At 43.8% G+C, this 19037-nt stretch overlaps 1 protein-coding gene across 2 annotated transcripts in view; it reads left to right on the forward strand.

Moving 5' to 3' along the window:
• Nucleotides 1-1007: 1007 nt before the first annotated feature.
• LOC129855677 (serine/threonine-protein kinase TAO2-like) overlaps nt 1008-19037 on the forward strand; it is a 33869-nt gene continuing 15839 nt past the window's right edge. For both annotated transcript variants that reach the window (XM_055923588.1, XM_055923589.1), the window contains exons 1-15: nt 1008-1520; nt 8616-8756; nt 8895-8966; nt 9178-9279; nt 9356-9401; nt 9645-9741; nt 11205-11318; nt 11499-11590; nt 12031-12124; nt 12341-12422; nt 12532-12699; nt 14430-14636; nt 14897-15025; nt 15446-15682; nt 18670-18798. In XM_055923588.1, coding sequence (XP_055779563.1) covers nt 8625-8756; nt 8895-8966; nt 9178-9279; nt 9356-9401; nt 9645-9741; nt 11205-11318; nt 11499-11590; nt 12031-12124; nt 12341-12422; nt 12532-12699; nt 14430-14636; nt 14897-15025; nt 15446-15682; nt 18670-18798 — 1701 coding nt within the window. In that variant the 5' untranslated portion in view covers nt 1008-1520; nt 8616-8624. The remainder of the gene's footprint in view (nt 1521-8615; nt 8757-8894; nt 8967-9177; nt 9280-9355; nt 9402-9644; nt 9742-11204; nt 11319-11498; nt 11591-12030; nt 12125-12340; nt 12423-12531; nt 12700-14429; nt 14637-14896; nt 15026-15445; nt 15683-18669; nt 18799-19037) is intronic.

A 19037-nucleotide genomic window follows, 5' to 3' on the forward strand; every position in this document is an offset into this window, starting at 1 on the left:
GATTAGAAGCACAAGCATTTCGCCACACACATTAACATCTGCTAACCATGTGTATGTGACCAATAACATTTGATTTGATTTGATAGGCTCCAGGCAGTGGGACAGCAGGGTTTGGGATGCATGTTCCCCAGTTTCAGATACACCAGCGGAGGCGGCTGTCTGACGGGGCGTCATTCTTCTCTGCTGAAATACAAGCAGTAGAGTGGTCATTGGGATGGGCGGAAGAGGTGGGGCCTAAAAGGGTAATTTGTGTTCAAACTCTGCTGCTAATCTGGTTGCGCTGAGAGAAGTGAAGTCAAATGCATGCCCAGACCTGATTATATAGCTGTTGATGGCTCTTAATAAGGTGGGGGCAGAAAGGGTGTAAGGTAGGTTTTCTGTGGGTCCCAGCTCATGGTGACGAAGGCTGCTTTGAAGAGTGAGGAGGTAGATGTGATGGTCCCGTTACGGGGGATGGAATGTAGGAGCATCATAGCAGAGGGGTTGACCCAGGAGTGGCAATGTGAGTGGAAGAGAGGCGATGGGGGTAGGCAGTTTTTCTCAATCCAGAATTATGTGAGGCTTATATGTATCTTGGGAGGGAAATGAGGAATGGGCTTCTTTAGACAAGGCTGAGGTTGGGGCATTGTGGATTGCTAGTGGGGAAAAACCCAGATAGAAAGTGTAAGGAATGTGGGAAGGTAGAGACTGTGAAGCATGTTGTGTTATATTGCAGACAGTATGCTGAGGATAAGAGGATATTTTTCAGTGAGCTGACTGAGTTGGGTGTAATGTGTAACCACATTTTCCCTTGTAGCTATTTTGGGCACAAATGACAGACAGGGCGAAATAGCAAGTTGTTGTTTCTTTAGTCCACCTGCCTGCACCTACAGGTGTATATTTCACTCTCCAGCCTGAGAAAGGCAGCAATTCGCATTACAGCGTCTAGTGCGCCGGAAGCGGACACGAATAAGAAGAAGCAACCCACACAGATAGAACAATGAGATTTAGTTATACAAATATTTGACAACCATGCGCCTTACTTCCGGTTTCCGCTCCCGCCCCACTCACAGCCATCTTGGCTTTTTTTTCTGAACAAAAAAAGGGGGTGAGACAGAAAAACACTGACGGGGAGAAGCATATTAGAAATTGTAGAGACTTGGCGGAAAGACGGATGTAGTGATACAATACGATATGAAAGGAAAGGGAGCAGGTGAGGTGGAAGAAGACCAGCCGCACCCCGTATACAGCTAACGCTAGCTAGTAGTTAGCCAGCTAAGCTAACTGGCTAGTGGCTAACCAGTTCGGGACGGATTAAGTAGCTAGTCAGTTAGACAGTTTATGCTCAGCCCTACCGATAGCCAGCCTAGCCGTACATTGAGAACAAATCAAATTCATCGTCGGATGTATGTGAGAAGGAAATCGATGACAATGAATCGTACGTCGATTTGAGACGCCCGGTTGAAGAGACCACCACTAACGTTACTAGTATTGGAGAATTAATATTTTTCGTAGCTAGAGCGGGATCATAACAAGCCGTGGTAAGTGTTGCAATTTATTGTCAACAATGATGGCTAGCTAGTTAGCCGTACATCTTAGCGCTATTTAGCCAGTTTGCGATTCTGGCCTTAACGTGTATTTAGCATCGGAATAGGTTACTTATGAATTGACTAGCTAGCTAACCAGCTAACGTTAACTACCGTTGCTGGCAAGGCACAGCTAACTAGCTAGCTAAACTAACGACTGTATGGTGTTTGCAGACATCCATGGATAGCTAATTAGCCAACATGCTATACTTAAGAGCAGCTGACAGTGACATGCTTGAGCCCCAAAAAATAATGTATTGTAACGACCCTGCCGCTTGAGCATGCTTTTGGGGCACAGTCGATAGCGCGCTGGACTTCTGGCTAGAAGGACGAGGGTTCGAGACCTGCACCCTGCCTGTTTCTTTACAGTATCATCCTAACTATGACATTGTCTAATATGGATAACTAGCTAGATAGTTATCTAAATGACCACACTTATTTGAGCATACACTGACTTGTACACGTGTAGTTTAACAAAGTTGAAAGTGAGTGAGACTCATTGTATTTTAGAATTTATTCTTAACTGACTTGCCTAGTTAAATAAAAATACAAATTAAGTGCATTGCGAGGCAAGGCCAAGCCTGGGTCCTAGTTGAAAATATATCCCATCCTCAACCTAGGGCGAGACCCGGGTTTGAACCCTGTCTGTCACTCAAGACTAATTATATGCCATGACACCATAGAAATAAGTGAATGACACATTATGGTTTTATTGTAGCCAAGCATTCCATGACCCAATTCCTTTCTTCCAGAATTAGTTTATCTAGCTACATGGCTAGAGCAGATTTGAATTCACAGTCCTCCACGTTCATTTATCCACAGTTTAGTTACTAGCTACCTACTTTACTATGATTCACATCACGCTGTAAAAAGGGTGAATACATACTAGAACAAAATGGGGAAAAATAGGAATGGAAATTACTGTAACGTTGGAGAATTGGATCAATTTCAATCCAAAACTATAGGCCGTGAATTCACAACAGCTCAATATCTCCCTAGTGTTTATTACTTGACAACACCTCTATTACTTGACAACACCTATCGGTGATATGCTCCGTGCAGCCACTGATGACATCGCAGTTAACTAGATCAAGATGTAGGTCTTCTGTGCTAACATAAGTCTCGAATTGACCACCAATAGACTGTTATTGTGTAACAGCGTAGCATATTGAATATTTTACTCTAAAGCGGTGGGTTTGGTTCACTGGATTTCTATAAAGACCATACAGTCCATATAATGTACAGACATGGCATGTCCTTTCCACACACACCCCCCACTCCTCTACACACTCTTGCACACTCACAAACACTTGTCTCACACACATTAGTTTAAAGGTTTGCTTTAAAGAGAGCATCCCAAGCCCAGTGGGGGCCCTGGGGCGATGCATTCACTCCAGACTGAATCACTGGAGCTGGTTACGTTAGCTCTGCTCTTTTCTCTCCAGCGGTCACACTCAAAACCAACCAAGACTTATGCATCCTTACTTTCTTTATTCCTTGAAATAGGCTAATCACTGGTCTCACATGTCATGAAGGTGGAAGGCCATGCTCGCACCTATACAACCATGTGAGTGTAACAGTATAACTTTAAACCGTCCCCTCGCCCCGACACGGGCGCGAACCAGGGAACCTCTGCACACATCAACAACGGTCGCCCACGAAGCATCGTTACCCATCGCGCCACAAAGGCCGCGGCCCTTGCAGGGCAAGGGGCAACCCTACTTAATGTCTCAGAGCAAGTGACGTAACTGATTGAAATGCTACGAGCGCGTACCCGCTAACTAGCTAGCCATTTCACATCCGTTACATGAGATCAATTATTATTTTGAGGGAGGAAGGAGGAGACATTTGAAGAGTGTTGGAATAGGGATGTTTAACGGGATAGTTCATCATCAAAATTTAAATTTGTCCGGTGGTTATGCTACATGTCATGATATTCCACACCATTTGCAAATCTATTAGATATCTGCAGGTCAGAAATCAATCTTGAATGAATGGGAAATATAGGTGCCGGGTAAATCCATTTGAATTCAATCACATTTTGACAGCATCCATTTTGATTCAAACTTAACTTTCTATACATGTTTGCCTGTGGAAGATTTGGTCAGAAAGTTACTTTTTGGACCTGAATGCCAAAACCCATTTTGCATACTCCACCATACCATGAGACATCCATGTCTTCATCACTGGACAAGATAAACAGTTGAGTTTTCTGTCATTTAAAAGCTTACAAACATGGTTGTGAAACTATTGTAATATTTGTTTAAAAAATATACAGTATCAGTCAAGTTTACACCTCATTCAAGGATTATAATTTTTACTGTGTTCTACATTGTATAATAATAGTGAAGACATCAAAACTATGAAATAACACATGGAATCATGTAGTAACCAAAAAAGTGTTAAACACTTTAGGCCCTCGTCTATGGATTTCACGTGACTGGGCAGTGGTGCAGCCATGGGGGGGCCTGGAAGGGTATAGGCCCACCCACTTGGGAGCCAGACCCAGCCAATCAGATTGAGTTTTCCCCACAAGGGCTTTATTACAGACAGAAATATTTCTCAGTTTCATAAGCTGTCCAGGTTCCTGACCTCAGATGAGACCGCAGGTGAAGAAGCCGGATGTGGAGGTCCTGGGCTGGTGGGGTTACACATGGTCTGCGGTTGTGAGGCCGGTTGGACGTAGGGCTGTTACAGTTACCGTATTACCGCCTCACCGGCGGTCATGAAGGCAGTCAAATACCATGTGACCGTTTAGTCACGGTAATTAGGCTTTTACAAGCTCTGATTTTTCGGCTGGTCATTAGTAGCCTACCAAACTTGCTAACTGCCTGTCACTCAGCACTCTGACGTCAATGTAACTGTATTCAGAAATCTAATCAAACATTTCATGAGAGCCCATGAGCTCATGTTGCTCAACGTTTCTATAGGCTATGCAATTGCGTGAGAAAAGAGTGATGTCTCGCTTAAAAAGAGGATCCCATCAGCTTTCTATAGGCTAGGCATACTATATTTGTTTCTGAACTTTCCTAATATTAAGCACATTGCTTATCTTTACAACAAGAGTCTAGCCTACCTGGCTGGCATGAAAATGGATCACCACTTTATTTTAAGAATTTGAAATGTCAGAATAATTGTAGAGGGATTTATTTAAGCTTTTATTTCTTTCATCACATTCCCAGTGGGTCAGAAGTTTACATACACTCAATTAGTATTTGGTAGCATTGCCTTTAAATTGTTTAACTTGGGTCAAACATTTTGGGTAGCCTTCCACAAGCTTCCCACAATAAGTTGGGTGAATTTTGGCCCATTCCTCCTGACAGAGCTGGTGTAACTGAGTCAGGTTTGTAGGCCTCCTTGCTCGCACACGCTTTTTCAGTTCCACCCACAAATGTTCCATAGGATTGAGGTCAGGGCTTTGTGATGGCCACTCCAATACCTTGACTTTGTTGTCCTTAAGCCATTTTGCCACAACTTTGGAAGTATGCTTGGGGTCATTGTCCATTTGGAAGACCCATTTGCGACCAAGCTTTAACTTCCTGACTGATGTCTTGAGATGTTGCTTCAATATATCCACATAATTGTCCATCCTCATGATGCCATCTATTTTGTGAAGTGCACCAGTCCCTCCTGCAGCAAAGCAACCCCACAACATGATGCTGCCACCCCCGTGCTTCACGGTTGGGATGTTGTTCTTCGGCTTGCAAGCCTCCCCCCTTTCCTCCAAACATAACGATGGTCATTATGGTCAAACAGTTCTATTTTTGTTTCATTGGACCAGAGGACATATCTCCAAAAAGTACGATCTTTGTCCCCATGTGCAGTTGCAAACCGTAGTCTGGCTTTTTTTATGGCGGTTTTGGAGCAGTGGCTTCTTCCTTGCTCAGCGGCCTTTCAGGTTATGTTGATATAGGACTTGTTTTACTCCAGCATCTTCACAGGGTCCTTTTGCTGCTGTTCTGGGATTGATTTGCGATTTTCGCACCAAAATACGTTCATCTCTAGGAGACAGAATGCGTCTCCTTCCTGAGCGGTATGACGGCTGCGTGGTCCCATGGTGTTTATACTTGCTTACTTTTGTTTGGACAGATGAACGTGGTACATTCAGACGTTTGGAAATTGCTCCCAAGGATGAACCGCACTTGTGGAGGTCCACAATTGTTTTCTGGGGTCTTGGTTGGTTTCTTTTGATTTTCCCATGATGTCAAGCTAAGAGGCACTGAGTTTGAAGGTAGGCCTTGAAATACATCCACAGGTACACCTCCAATTGACTCAAATGATGTCAATTAGCCTATCAGAAGCTTCTAAAGCATGACATTTTCTGGATTTTTCCAAGCTGGTTAACGGCACGGTCAATTTAGTATATGTAAACTTGTGACCCACTGGAATTGTGATACAGTGAAATAATCTGTCTGTAAACAATTGTTGGAAAAATTACTTGTCATGCACAAAGTAGATGTCCTAACCGACTTGCCAAATCTATAGTTTGTTAACAAGAAATTTGTGGAGGGTTTGAAAAACGAGTTTTAATGACTCCAACCTAAATGTATGTAAACTTCTGACTGCAACTATTTATTTTAATGTTATTATTATTTAGTATATGTAGAGACGAGATTAAATCAAAAATAGTCTGATGGGTGACAATATTAGTTTGTCACTTTTAAATTATATATCAATTCCTTTTTTGTGTGACTTTTTCGAATCATAGTCGCACCCATAGACCTATGTTTTGATAAGGTTTGTGTCACAACCGAACGGGCCAATAACTTCTTTAAATTAAACACATTAATCTCCTTTACAAGGGGTGTAGAGCCTAACTGGCATAAGCAGCGTGTGAGTATCAAGTTTGGGGTAGATCATTTTCACCTTAATGCATCTTTTATAATAAAAGCAGGTCACTTTTGATAATGGGGTGTTCCAGCTAATAGAACATTTGTGCTTATAGCCTACTCCCATGTGTGCACTGCTGCGCTTATAATGTGAAGAAATAAACTATTAGGCTATCAACATTTTAAGCTAAAAGTTTTGATCTGTTGCGTCAGCCACATTGCGTAAAGGTTTTTGATGCTAGTGGTTAGGGTTGCACATTTTGGGGAATATTCAAAATGGAATGTGTTACAGCCTGGATTCAAACCAGGGACTGTAGTAACGCCTCTTGCACTGAGATGCAGTGCCTTATACCGCTGCGTCCATGTGTGTATGTTAACTATTTAACTGTACTAGAATGCTTAAAAGGCCGCAAAAATTTTAAATGTCGCTATCGGTTTTTTGGCAAGGAAAATATTGGATATCGGCCAAAAATGTCATATCGGTGCGTCACTACTATAAAATGCCACTTTAAGCAAATCTTGAGCTAGTGTAACCCACAGCAATTTGGCATAGCCAGATCAGGACCTAACGTAAGGACAACTCCGAGTATGCTTGTCTGTTCTTCTGAAATAGACTACATTTTTTTCATATCATGTTTCTTTAGACATGTCTAAAATAAATAATTGATTTATTGTGCAGGTGTAGGCTATATTACATGGATTTATTTGACTTTCTAAACTGTAGATGTTCCAAAAGTCTACATCGGTGGCTTGTAGGGTATGTGTGAAAGCCAGGAGATGCTAAATGTGTTTGTTATTAACGGTCAATTCCCCTGAGACCAACAGTTATTTGCTTGACAATCATCGGCTGACTAAATTTCGTGACCGCCACAGTACTGGACGTACTGTTATTTCTCTAAAATGACGTTGGAGGCGGCTTGTGGTAGAGAAATGAATGTTAAATTCTCTGACAACAGCTCTGTTGGACATTCCTGCAGTCACCATGCCAATTGCACACTCCCTCAAATTGAGACATCTGTGGCATTGTGTTGTTTGACACAACTGCACATTTTAGAGTGGCCTTTTATTCTCCCCAGCACCTGTAATGATCATGTTGTTTAATCAGCTTCATGATATGCCACACCTGTCAGGTGGAAGTTCAACTGAAAACGATCAGTCCGTGTTGATAGGTAGCAAACAGGATCTTTATTGTAATTCCAGAATTTCCATAATATATCTGCTGTAATTGTGTAATGTTTCACAGTATTACTTACCTGTCAGTGTTGTGATTGGCTGTGATAATCGCCTAATGATTTCTCACTCCTTGGCGGCATCTGTTCTGAATTTGTGGCTGTGTTTTCTGGGCTTGAACCTTTTACTTTCGGTGTTGGTCCATCAGCTTCAAACAACTGTAAAACAATATCTGCTATTGGAAATATGTTTCTAGCGATTTAGATGGTACAATGATTCCCTACACTATTCATTGCTTGTTTTCTCACAGAAACTGAAATTGAGCAAGCAGTGTATAATTTTAGCAACAAGCAAATGAGAGCGATTTCCACTAGATAACCCAGCCACAAATTCAAAACAGCTTTCCCAGTTCAACAGTGGGAGAAATCAATAGGCGAATATCCCAGCCAATCACAACACTGGCGTGTAAGTAATACTGTGAAACACTATCATTCCACAATCACTGCAGATATATTATGGCCATTTTATGAAATTACAATGCAAAAATAAAAATACAAACCTATGTGTAGCGCCTTAAGTTATGAGTAAACCATGTCTCTGCTCTCACAGCACTTTGATTTACAGTTAGAGGGACTGTTAAGTGTGTGTGCGCACATGCCATGCGAGCTGTAGTGAAAGTTTGTGTATCCATCACCATAATATGTACGGTAGCACTCTCTGCCGAGGTTGAGACGCGTTTTATACATTTTTAATATGGGTTTGTTATTAAGTGCACTTTGTGAGAACTAACCTCCCCCTCTTTCGGTTTCTCTCTCTCCGCACTTGTTCTCTGCCTTTCTATCTCTATACCCTTCTTTACTCCTCTTTCTCTCTCTACCTCTTCCTCTATTCCCCTACCCTTCTTCTCTCTCTACCTTGTCTCGTGCATTTTCTCTTCCACTCTCTGTTCTGTCCTTCTCACTTTCTTTTCCCACCATATCCACCTTTCTCCCCCTTCACCCCCCTTAAAAAAATGTTTTTTCCCTCCTAATTTTATCTTTCTGTCCACCAGGCCCTGGCTATGCCCTCGAGTGTGCGGGCGGGCAATCTAAAGGACCCGGATGTGGCTGAGCTCTTCTACAGAGATGACCCCGAGAAGCTTTTCGCTGACCTCCGAGAGATCGGCCATGGCAGTTTCGGGGCCGTCTACTTCGTAAGGGGACCTTATATTAGGGGGGTGGGAGAGTTTTGATAAAGTGTGTGTGTTCGTTCTCCTTATCAAAGTGTGTAACAAGGTGTTTTGAGAGTTTGTATGAAGTGTGTCTGTCCTTCTCGATGCTGTGTCCGACAGGCCCGAGATGTGCGCAACAACGAGGTGGTGGCCATCAAGAAGATGTCCTACACCGGCAAGCAGTCCAACGAGGTGAGCCTAGGCGCTCGCACACTTAAGTTGATGAATAGAAATGGATGTGTTAGTGCTTGGCTGGAACAAAAGCCTGCACACTCAGGACCCTCAGGCTTTTCAAGAATGGATTAGAATTGTCCCTAAATAATCAACTTTTTTGTCTATTTTCCATGATTCCCTGTGGCCTGATGTTTGGTATTAACCCCTGCTCTCTCGTCGTTCTCCTCAGAAATGGCAGGATATCATCAAGGAGGTGAAGTTCCTCCAGAAGCTCCGTCATCCCAACACCATCGAGTACAGAGGATGCTACCTCAGAGAACACACAGCATGGGTCAGTATTAGCAGTGTGTGTGCCCCCAGTACACTATTTGAGTGTCTACTAATAATCTGTCCCCTCTCTCTCTCAGCTGGTGATGGAGTACTGTTTAGGCTCAGCCTCCGATCTTCTAGAAGGTTAGTACACCAGAGAACAACTGCAGGGATTATTTTGAGTCATGTTTAAGGGCGTTTAACATGTTTTTGAAGCGTTGTTTATAACTAGACTCTCTCTCTCTCTCTGTGTATCTCTGTCTTTCTGTGTGTCTCTGTCTTTCTGTGTGTCTCTGTCTCTCTGTGTATCTCTGTCTTTCTGTGTGTCTCTGTCTTTCTGTGTGTCTCTGTCTTTTTGTGTGTCTCTGTCTTTCTGTGTCTGTGTAGTTCACAAGAAGCCACTACAGGAGGTGGAAATAGCTGCTATTACCCATGGTGCACTACTGGGCTTGGCCTATCTTCACTCCCACAACATGATCCATAGGTAATATTATAAAAAATATATGCCATTTTAGCAGATGCTTTTATCCAAAGCAACTTAGTCAAACAACTACTACGACCTCTTGGTCCATGCTACTGTGTTGTCCATATGCTGTCACTGTGCAGTGTCTTAGAGCAATTCTGGCTGTTCAATTCCTGTTCCGTTTTCAATGCTATGTCTTTCAGTCTAGTCTGTCATCATTGGTTCTACAATATCTCAGTAACGTCTCAGGGATTTTACTCAGTGCCGTTTCAGTAATCATTCCGTCGTTGGATAATCATTCCATTGTGGCCTTAATAGCCTGGGCTCATTTTCCCAATAGCGATGGAACTTGGGCTTACAAGTGTTTTTAACAATCGATCTTTCCTACAACGGCCGAAGACGTAACATGAGTTTTCCAAAACACCACTACAAGTGCGTCGTTGGTGCATGTGTCGTCACGAATAGGATCGAAGGAAAAGGAGCGCTGCTCTCGGAACAGCTTTCTCCATTCAAATATTTCCTTAACATTTGAGTTATTTCACAATACTGACGCAGAGAAAGAGATGACCACCTACGGCTGCAAATATTGAGGCAGTTTCCTCTAATGCTTACCCAATAAAAATGCAAAAAATCACAGATTTGGCACATTACGCACATAATATATTGAGACGGTAGCCTACAAGTAGCAAAATAAAACTCGATTGATTGAACATGAAATGTATTTTGATATAATTGAAATAGGCCTATAAGCTTACTGTTTATATTTTTGTGCATTCAACTCTGTTTTCGTTCTAAGCATATTTTTTTATACGTTGCTTGTTTGTATCAATTGCAAAGACATTGGCAACGTATTTGTAGTCAACTTTGTTCTGAAGTTTTTCGCAGGCACAGAGAGGTGGATAAACCATGTGATTCTGTTTTAGCTGAGATCTGTGTATAAAGGGATTCGGGAGGGCAAAAAAAGCATGTAATGACACAATTAGCTGTTCTACAAGTGGTCTGAGGTAGTCGTTAGTTTACGAGCATTTTCATGTACAACGTTAATAACAATTGCTTGGCGATTTAACGATTCCCCTATGAAGGTTCTAACGAGGAGCTTAACCTTAAGATGCTTTTGGGAAACCGGGCCCTGGCCTCTTTTATACCATATATGCTATATAGGGTATGTCACTATTGCAAGGCCGCTCTTGAGTGTCTGCAATTGTATAGAAAGTATGCAGAAATTATAATTTACCGATATACTGTGGACTATATATACATTATTATTATTTTTTCAATTAACTGCCCTATTTCTCTCCCGCAAATGAATTTTGACAAACAAATCGGTCCCCTTTATAAAATCTCTGTGGCCCTCCGTTGAATTTTGAAATCTCGTTGTGGCCCCCGAGCCAAAACGTTTGCCCAACCCTGGTTTAAGTGAATATGTTCAACGTCGTTGTCTCTGCGCTGTTAACATTGTGTTAACATGGCTCCTCTCCTCTCAGGGATGTGAAGGCGGGGAACATCCTCCTGACAGAGCCTGGCCAGGTGAAGCTGGGAGACTTTGGCTCTGCCTCCATTGTTGCCCCCGCCAACTCCTTTGTAGGAACCCCCTACTGGTGAGGAGCTAGAACCGCAAACTGTGGACTATTCAATTCCCCGTGGGCCAAAGTACTGCTGGTTTTCTCCTGTGAATCTCCAAATCCTCCTCCACCCCCTGTATGCCCTACACACAAGGGATGGTACACTCTTTTTAACCAGTGGCTGATTATAAAGGAGATGGTTCACTCTTTTTCCAGGATGGCTCCGGAGGTGATCCTAGCGATGGACGAGGGTCAGTACGACGGCAAGGTGGACGTCTGGTCTCTGGGCATCACCTGTATAGAGCTGGGTAGGCATCGCCATGGCAAGAAACCACTCTCTAGGATCTTCATGGCAACAAACTATTCACAATCTCTATGGTACTGTAGAGAGGGAATGTCGCCCTTGGACACCACATCAAGAAAGAGATCTAACAATGTAGTATAATATAGGAAATATGAAGGTGTCTTGGCAAATGGCTCCACAGTGAACTTTGACCCCAGGCCCTCAGTGTGACCCCTGTCTGAGTGGTCTGACCAAATCCCTAACCCCTGGGAGTTGGAAATAGTCTATGTTGTGTATGTTTGTCCCGGCATTGTTACTGGGATTTAAGAGACTCAGCACTAAGCTGCTTTGGCTGTTAGCTAACATGTCCTCTCTCTCCCTTCTCTCTCTATCACTTGGTCACTTTCTCTCTATCTCCCTTTCTTTCTCTCTCTCTCTCTCTCTCTCACACTTGTCTCCCTTTAGCGGAGAGGAAGCCTCCTCTGTTCAATATGAATGCTATGAGTGCCTTATACCACATCGCCCAGAATGAGAGCCCAATCCTAGCGTCCAATCACTGGTGAGCGTCACTCTTCCTCATGTACATTTCTCCACTCCCTTATCCGTTTGTCATTCACCTAACCGTTCTCTTGCTTAACTTGAACTTTTGAATCTCTCCTTTACATCACTGTCTCGTTGTCTCTTAACGCTCTTTCGCTCACTCACCAGCTCTCTCACTCATCAGCTCTCTTTCTGTCTTCTCTCTGACTGAACTCTCTTCTCTCTCGTGTCGTAGGTCTGATTATTTCCGTAACTTTGTGGACTCCTGTCTACAGAAGATTCCACAAGACAGGCCTATCTCTGATGTGTTGCTGAATGTAAGAGTGCAGCACACACACCTTTTTCTTGTTCTTTCTCCTCTTCCTCAGTTTCTCTCTCTAACTCTTTGCACCCCCCCCCCCTTTCCCCTCCTTCCCCTGTCTGTAGCACCGGTTTCTGTGTCGTGAGCGTCCCCTAACGGCGGTGATGGACCTCATAGCGAGGACCAAGGACGCAGTGCGGGAGCTGGACAACCTCCAGTACAGGAAGATGAAGAAGATCCTCTTCCACGAAGCCCACAACGGACCCACCCCAGAGGGAGGCGAGGAGGAGGAGGTAGGGGCTCCCCCCCATGTTAGTAAGGTCCATAATGGACCTCATCTGGTTGTATGGTGGGAGGAGGAGTTATGGGGCACACTTGTTAGGGCAGATCTGGGTTGATCACTTACAGTGCCTTCAGAAAGTATTCATACCACTTGACTTATTCGCGGTTTGTTGTTACAACCTTTTTTCCCCCCACTATCTACACACAATACCCCATAATGACAAAGTGAAAACATGTTTTTATAAATGTTAGCTGATTTATTGAAAATAAAATACAGATATCTAATTTACATAAGTATTCACAGCCCTGAGTTGATTCATGTTAGAATCACCTTTGGCAGCGATTACAGCTGTGAGTCTTTCTGGGTAAGTCTCTTAAGAGATTTGCACACCTGGATCACTTATTTGCACATTTATTATTTAAACAAATAATTTAAGCTCTGTCAAGTTGGTTGTTGATCATTTCTAGACAGCCATTTTCAAGTCTTGCCATAGATTTTCAAGCCTATTTACGTCAACTAACTCAGGAACATTCAATGGCGTCTTGGTAAGCATGTCCAGTGTATATTTGGCCCTGTTTTAGGTTTTTGTCCTGCTGAAAGGTGAATTTGTCTCCCAGTGTCTGTTGGAATAGACTGAACAAGGTGTTCCTCTAAGATTGTGCCTGTGCTTAGCTCTTTTCCGTTTCTTTGTATCCTAAAAAACTCCCTAGTCTTTGCCAATGACGAGCATACCATAACACGATGCAGCCACCACCATGCTTGAAAATATGAAATGATGTTGGATTTGCCCCAAACATAACTTTGTCCTGAATACAAAGTGTTATGTTTCTTTGCCACATTTTTTGCAGTTTTACTTTAGTGCCTTATTGCAAACAGGATGCATGTCTTTGAATATTTTATTCTGTACAGGCTTCCTTTTCACTCTGTAGTTAATCCACAACACTAACCTAAATGACAATGTTGATCCATCCTCAGTTTTCTCCTGTCACAGCCATGTAAACTCTGTTTTAATGTTACCATGGTGAAATCCCTGAGCGGTTTTCTTCCTCTCCGGCAACTGAGTTAGGAAACACGCCTGTATCTTTGTAGTGACTGGATGTATTGATACAACCAAAGTGTAATTAATAACTTCAGCATGCTCAAAGGGATATTCAATGTCTGCTTTTTTATTTTTGCCCATCTACCAATAGGTTTCCTTTGCAAAGCATTGGAAAACCTCCTTGGTCTTTGTGCTTGAATCTGTGTTTGAAATTCACTGCTTAGCTGAGGGGCCTTCAGTAATTGTATGTGTGTACAGAGATGAGGTAGTCATTCAAAAATAATGTGAAACACTGTTATCGCACACAGTGAATCCATGCAACGTATGACCTGTTAAGCACATTTGTTCTCCTGAACTTATTTAGGCTTGCCGTAAGAGGTTGAATACTTATTGACTCAAGACATTTCATCGTTTCATTTTTAATTTGGAAAAATGTCTAAACAAATACACTTTGACACTATGGGGTATTGTGTGTAGGCCAGTGAGACAATCTCAACGTAATCCGTTTTAAATGGAGGCTGTAACACAACATTTTGGGATAAGTCTAGGGGTGTGAATATTTTCTCAAGGCACTGTATCTTATGTTAACTTTCTGCCTGCCTGTGTCTTTCTCTGCCTGTTTCTGGCTGTCCGTATCTGCCTGCCTGTCTGTGTATAATGTCTCTATTTTTCTTCTCTCCTTCCCCCTCCCTCTCACCCAGGAGGTGGAGCAGTACCTGCTGCGTACGGGCACTGTGGGCAGCATGGAGAGTTCCCAGTCTGTGCCCAGTATGTCCATCTCCGCCAGCTCCCAGAGCTCCTCGGTCAACAGCCTGGCGGACGGCTCCGACGACAGCAATGAGATGGCCATGATGACCGAGGGAGAGCACACAGTCACCTCCAACTCCTCCATTATACACCGCCCTACCGTAAGTCTGAGAGAGGTGTGAATGGGGTTTGGGTGCGGGGGGGGGGAGATGGCTATGATGACTGAGGGAGAGAAGTCTCCTCCATTATACACCACCCTGCTGTAAGTCTGAGAGAGGTTGTGTGTGGTGTCTGTGCTAGAGGGAGAGAATATGGTGGTGTGTGTGTGTGTGGTAAATATGTCAGGTGTGTGCAATTGTTTGTGGACATTAATTAAACTTCCCTCTCCTGAATTCTCTTTCTCTCTCTCCTTGTCCCCCAGGGTCAGGATAATATCTATGATGACCCATACCAGCCAGAGATAGACCAGCAGCAGCCCTCGTCAGCCGCCCGCCGCAGGGCCTACTACCGCAACCGGGACCACTTCGCCACCATCCGCACGGCCTCCCTGGTGAGCACATCCCCAAACCCCTCTCTCTGACCCAACCACTAACCACTCTCTCTGACATGACCGCAAACGCTAACCCCTAAACCTCTCTTTCTCTGATACGACTGCTAACACAACCCTCTAACCCCTCTCTCATACTACTATGAACGCTTGTTTGTTTTCTTACAGCTACTTTGCCTAAGCTTGATTGAGTTCGCCTGCGATCCAATGGAACAGTCCCACAACTGGAAACACCGCCCACCTCTCTCTCCAGGCAGGCTCAATCGAAAACTCAAAGATGTCAGATACTATTGAAACACTATTGAAACTCTTTCTTCCACTCTCTCTCCTCCCCTTTCTCTCTCTCCTCCCCTTTCTCTTTTCCTCCCATTTCTATCTCCCCACTCTCTCTACCCCCCCCCCCCCCCCCTTCCATCTCTCCAGGTCACTCGTCAGATCCAGGAGCACGAGCAGGGCTCAGCGCTGAGGGAGCAGATGTCCGGCTATAAGAGGATGAGGAGGCAGCACCAGAAACAGTTGATGGGCCTGGAGAACAAGCTGAAGGCTGAGATGGATGAGCACCAGCTGAGACTAGACAAAGAGTTGGAGAACCAGAGGAACAGCTTCGGAGGAGAGGGGGACAAACTGGGCAAGAAACACCAGGCCATCCTGGAGAAGGAGGTGAGGGATGGCAGGACTGGAGGAAAGTTGGGTGTTTAGGAGAGGGGGTCAAACCGGGCAAGAAACAGATGAACAGAATGTAGTATTTTTCTCCCTTCATCCCAATATTGGGGCTATATCCAGGAAGGCCAAAGTTCCAGAAGCTGGACCTAAAATAGTGTATTAGAGATCATACAATTTTTTTTGCTGTGAGACTTGTGAGCATGAAAAAAATCATATTTGTTGGTCTTATGTGATTTAATAAGGAGCATCCAGACACTGCACTTGATACATTTATGAAATTGCTTCTTCCAATTTATTGATAAACATGCACCTGTTAAGAAACTGACTATTAGAACAGTTTTTATACCCCCTTTTCTTTCTCCACAATTTCGTGGTATCCAATTGGTAGTAGTTAAAGTCTTGTCTCATCGCTGCAACTCCCGTACGGACTCGGGAGCAGCGAAGGTTGAGAGCCATGCGTCCTCTGAAACACAACCCAACCAAGCCGCACTGCTTCTTGACACAACGCACATCCAACCCGGAAGCACCAATGTGTCGGAGGAAACACCGTGCACCTTGCGACCTGCGTGCACTGCCCGCCACAGGAGTCGCTAGTGCGCGATGAGACGGGGATATCCCTGCCGGCCAAACCCCCCCTAACCCGGACGACGCTGGGCCAATTCTGCGTCGCCCCATGGACCTCCCGGTCGCAGCTGGCTGTGAGCCTGGGCTCGAACCCAGAATCTCTGGTGGCACAGCGATGCAGTGCCTTAGACCACTGCACCACCCGGGAGGCCTGTTAGAACTGTTAAGGCTCCATGGATTGATGAGGTGAAAGAGATGGAGCAAAAGTAGTGGCTAAGTCTGGCTGCACATCTGACTGGCTGACTTACTACAAATTGAGAAATTATGTGACTAAACAACAAAAAATAAGAAACTGTATTATGAAGCCTAGATCAATGATATAACAAATGATGGGGAAAACACTTTGGAGTACTTTAAATTAAATTATGGGCAAAAGACAAATTCAACTCCATCTTTTATCGAATTAGATGGCTTTTTCATCACAAAACCATTTGATGTTGCCAATTATTTTAACGAGTACTTTATTGGCAAAGTAGGAAAACTTAGACAGGAAATGCCAACAACGAACAGTGAGCCATCGTATTCAGGTATAAAAATACAAATAATGAAAGAAAAGCATTGCAAGTTTGAATTTTGTAAAGTTAGTGTGACATTTACTCCTGAGGTGCTGACCTGTTGCAACTTCTACAACCACTGTGATTATTATTATTTGACCTGCTGGTCATCTATGAACATTTGAACATCTTCCCGGCACAGCCAGAAGAGCACTGGCCACCCCTCATAGCCTGGTTCCTCTTTAGGTTTCTTCCTAGGTTCCGGCCTTTCTAGGGAGTTTTTCCTAGCCACCGTGCTTCTACACCTGCGTTGCTTGCTGTTTGGGGTTTTAGGCTGGGTTTCTGTACAGCACTTTGTGACATCAGCTGATTTAAGAAGGGCTTTATAAATACATTTGACAGCCTTGAGTACTTTTGCAAGTTTTAACCCCATGGTCTGTGTTGGCAGTTTTGTTGAGCAGGCGTTTCAATGCCATGACAGAGGGTATCACGTCTGCTACAGACGCAGTTGATAAGCTTATTTCTCGAGTCAGTAGTTTGAGTGGAGCTAGGAGTGTGTTCATGTTCACAAATGCCATTGAAATGGCAGCAGCGCTATGAGATCCAGCACATTCTTAAGCATGCAATACGGCTTTCCTCAGTACGACATCCTCGTCGACCCACTGTGCTGTCAGACTCAGCATGCTCATGGGGCTGACATCGCTGGTCCAAATGTCAGTCGTGAAGCTTATAGCAGTGACGCCCATAGCAAGTAGCTCATGGATGTGCGTTTCAACATTACTGTTACCTACTTGGCAGTGTGTACCGGGGCTCAAGGTGCTCGACCAGTCGGCAAAAGCCAACATCATTCACGACAGAGAATGGTTGATTATCAAGGGCAATGAATTCCATTATCTTGCCGTTAATGGATGTCTCGATGATATTTTCTTACTCTTTCAAATGACTGTTTGACTTGAACTTATTTAGTTGTTGAAAGTGTGCGCTTAGTTGCATATTACCTTTTTGTTATCTTCCTTTGAAACTTCTAAATAGATCCACACGGCAGACATTGTGGGCTAGGTTAGGAATGCTGTGTAGCTCTGTATTTTTTTGTGGCGTCATCTACCTACGTTATATAGGTATGCACGCCAGCTTTGACATCGTTATTGCACATCGGCGTTAAACTAGACATCGAGCCGATGTTGGCATCTTTAGCTAATATTGTCCGATATGCTTACCGATATATCGTGCATCCCTAGTCAAAACATATAGATTCAATGGTTGTAATGATGAGGAGCGGTCTGTCAGTAATAAAGAGATGCTCTGCTTTTTTGACACCACTTTATAAAAAGCAAGTCCTCCTGCCTCTGGTTTAGTCTTATATTGATTATTGTCCAGTCTTGTGAAGTGCTGCAAGGAAAGACCTAGTTAAGCTGCAGCTGGCTCAGAACAGAGCGGCACGTTTTGCTCTTCATTGTAATCAGAAGGCTGATATAAATACTATGCATGCCAGTCTCTCTTGGCTAAGAGTTGAGGAGAGACTGATTGCATCACTACTTTTTAAAAGAAACGTGTTGAAAATCCCAAATTGTTTGTGTAGGCCACTTACAAACAGCTCTGACCTCACCGGGGGTCTTTTCATTCCCCAAATCCAGAACAAAATCAAGAAAGCGTACAGTATTATATAGAGCCAATTTTGCAAGGAACTACGGGTAAAGCAACGCCTCTTCCCTATTTGACCTAGATAGTTTGTGTATGTATTGATATGTAAGCTTTAAAAAAAGCTATTGTGTTTTGTGAGGACCCCGGGAAGAGTAGCTGCTGCTTTTGCAACAGTTAATGGGGATCCTAATATAATACCAAATGCCTCCCTCTCTCTCTCCCCAGACTAAGGCAGCCCTAGCTGAGGAGAAGAAGTTCCAGCAGCATATCCTGAGCCAGCAGAAGAAAGAGCTGACCAGTCTACTGGAGTCTCAGAAACGCCAGTACCGTCAGCGCAAGGACCAGCTCAAAGAGGTACAACCTTATTCCATCCACATGTTCCAACCACACGACTACCTTATTCCAACCACACGACTACCTTATTCCAACCACACGACTACCTTATTCCAACCACACGACTACCTTATTACAACCACACGACTACCTTATTACAACCATACAGGACAACAGTACAATTGTAGTCACATGGGGCTGACCCAGGAGTGGCTGGTGTCACCCTCTAACCCTTCCCCATGTGTTGTTTTGATTGGCTG

This window comes from Salvelinus fontinalis, chromosome 5 (genome assembly GCF_029448725.1).
Source record: "Salvelinus fontinalis isolate EN_2023a chromosome 5, ASM2944872v1, whole genome shotgun sequence".
Lineage (NCBI taxonomy): Eukaryota > Metazoa > Chordata > Actinopteri > Salmoniformes > Salmonidae > Salvelinus > Salvelinus fontinalis.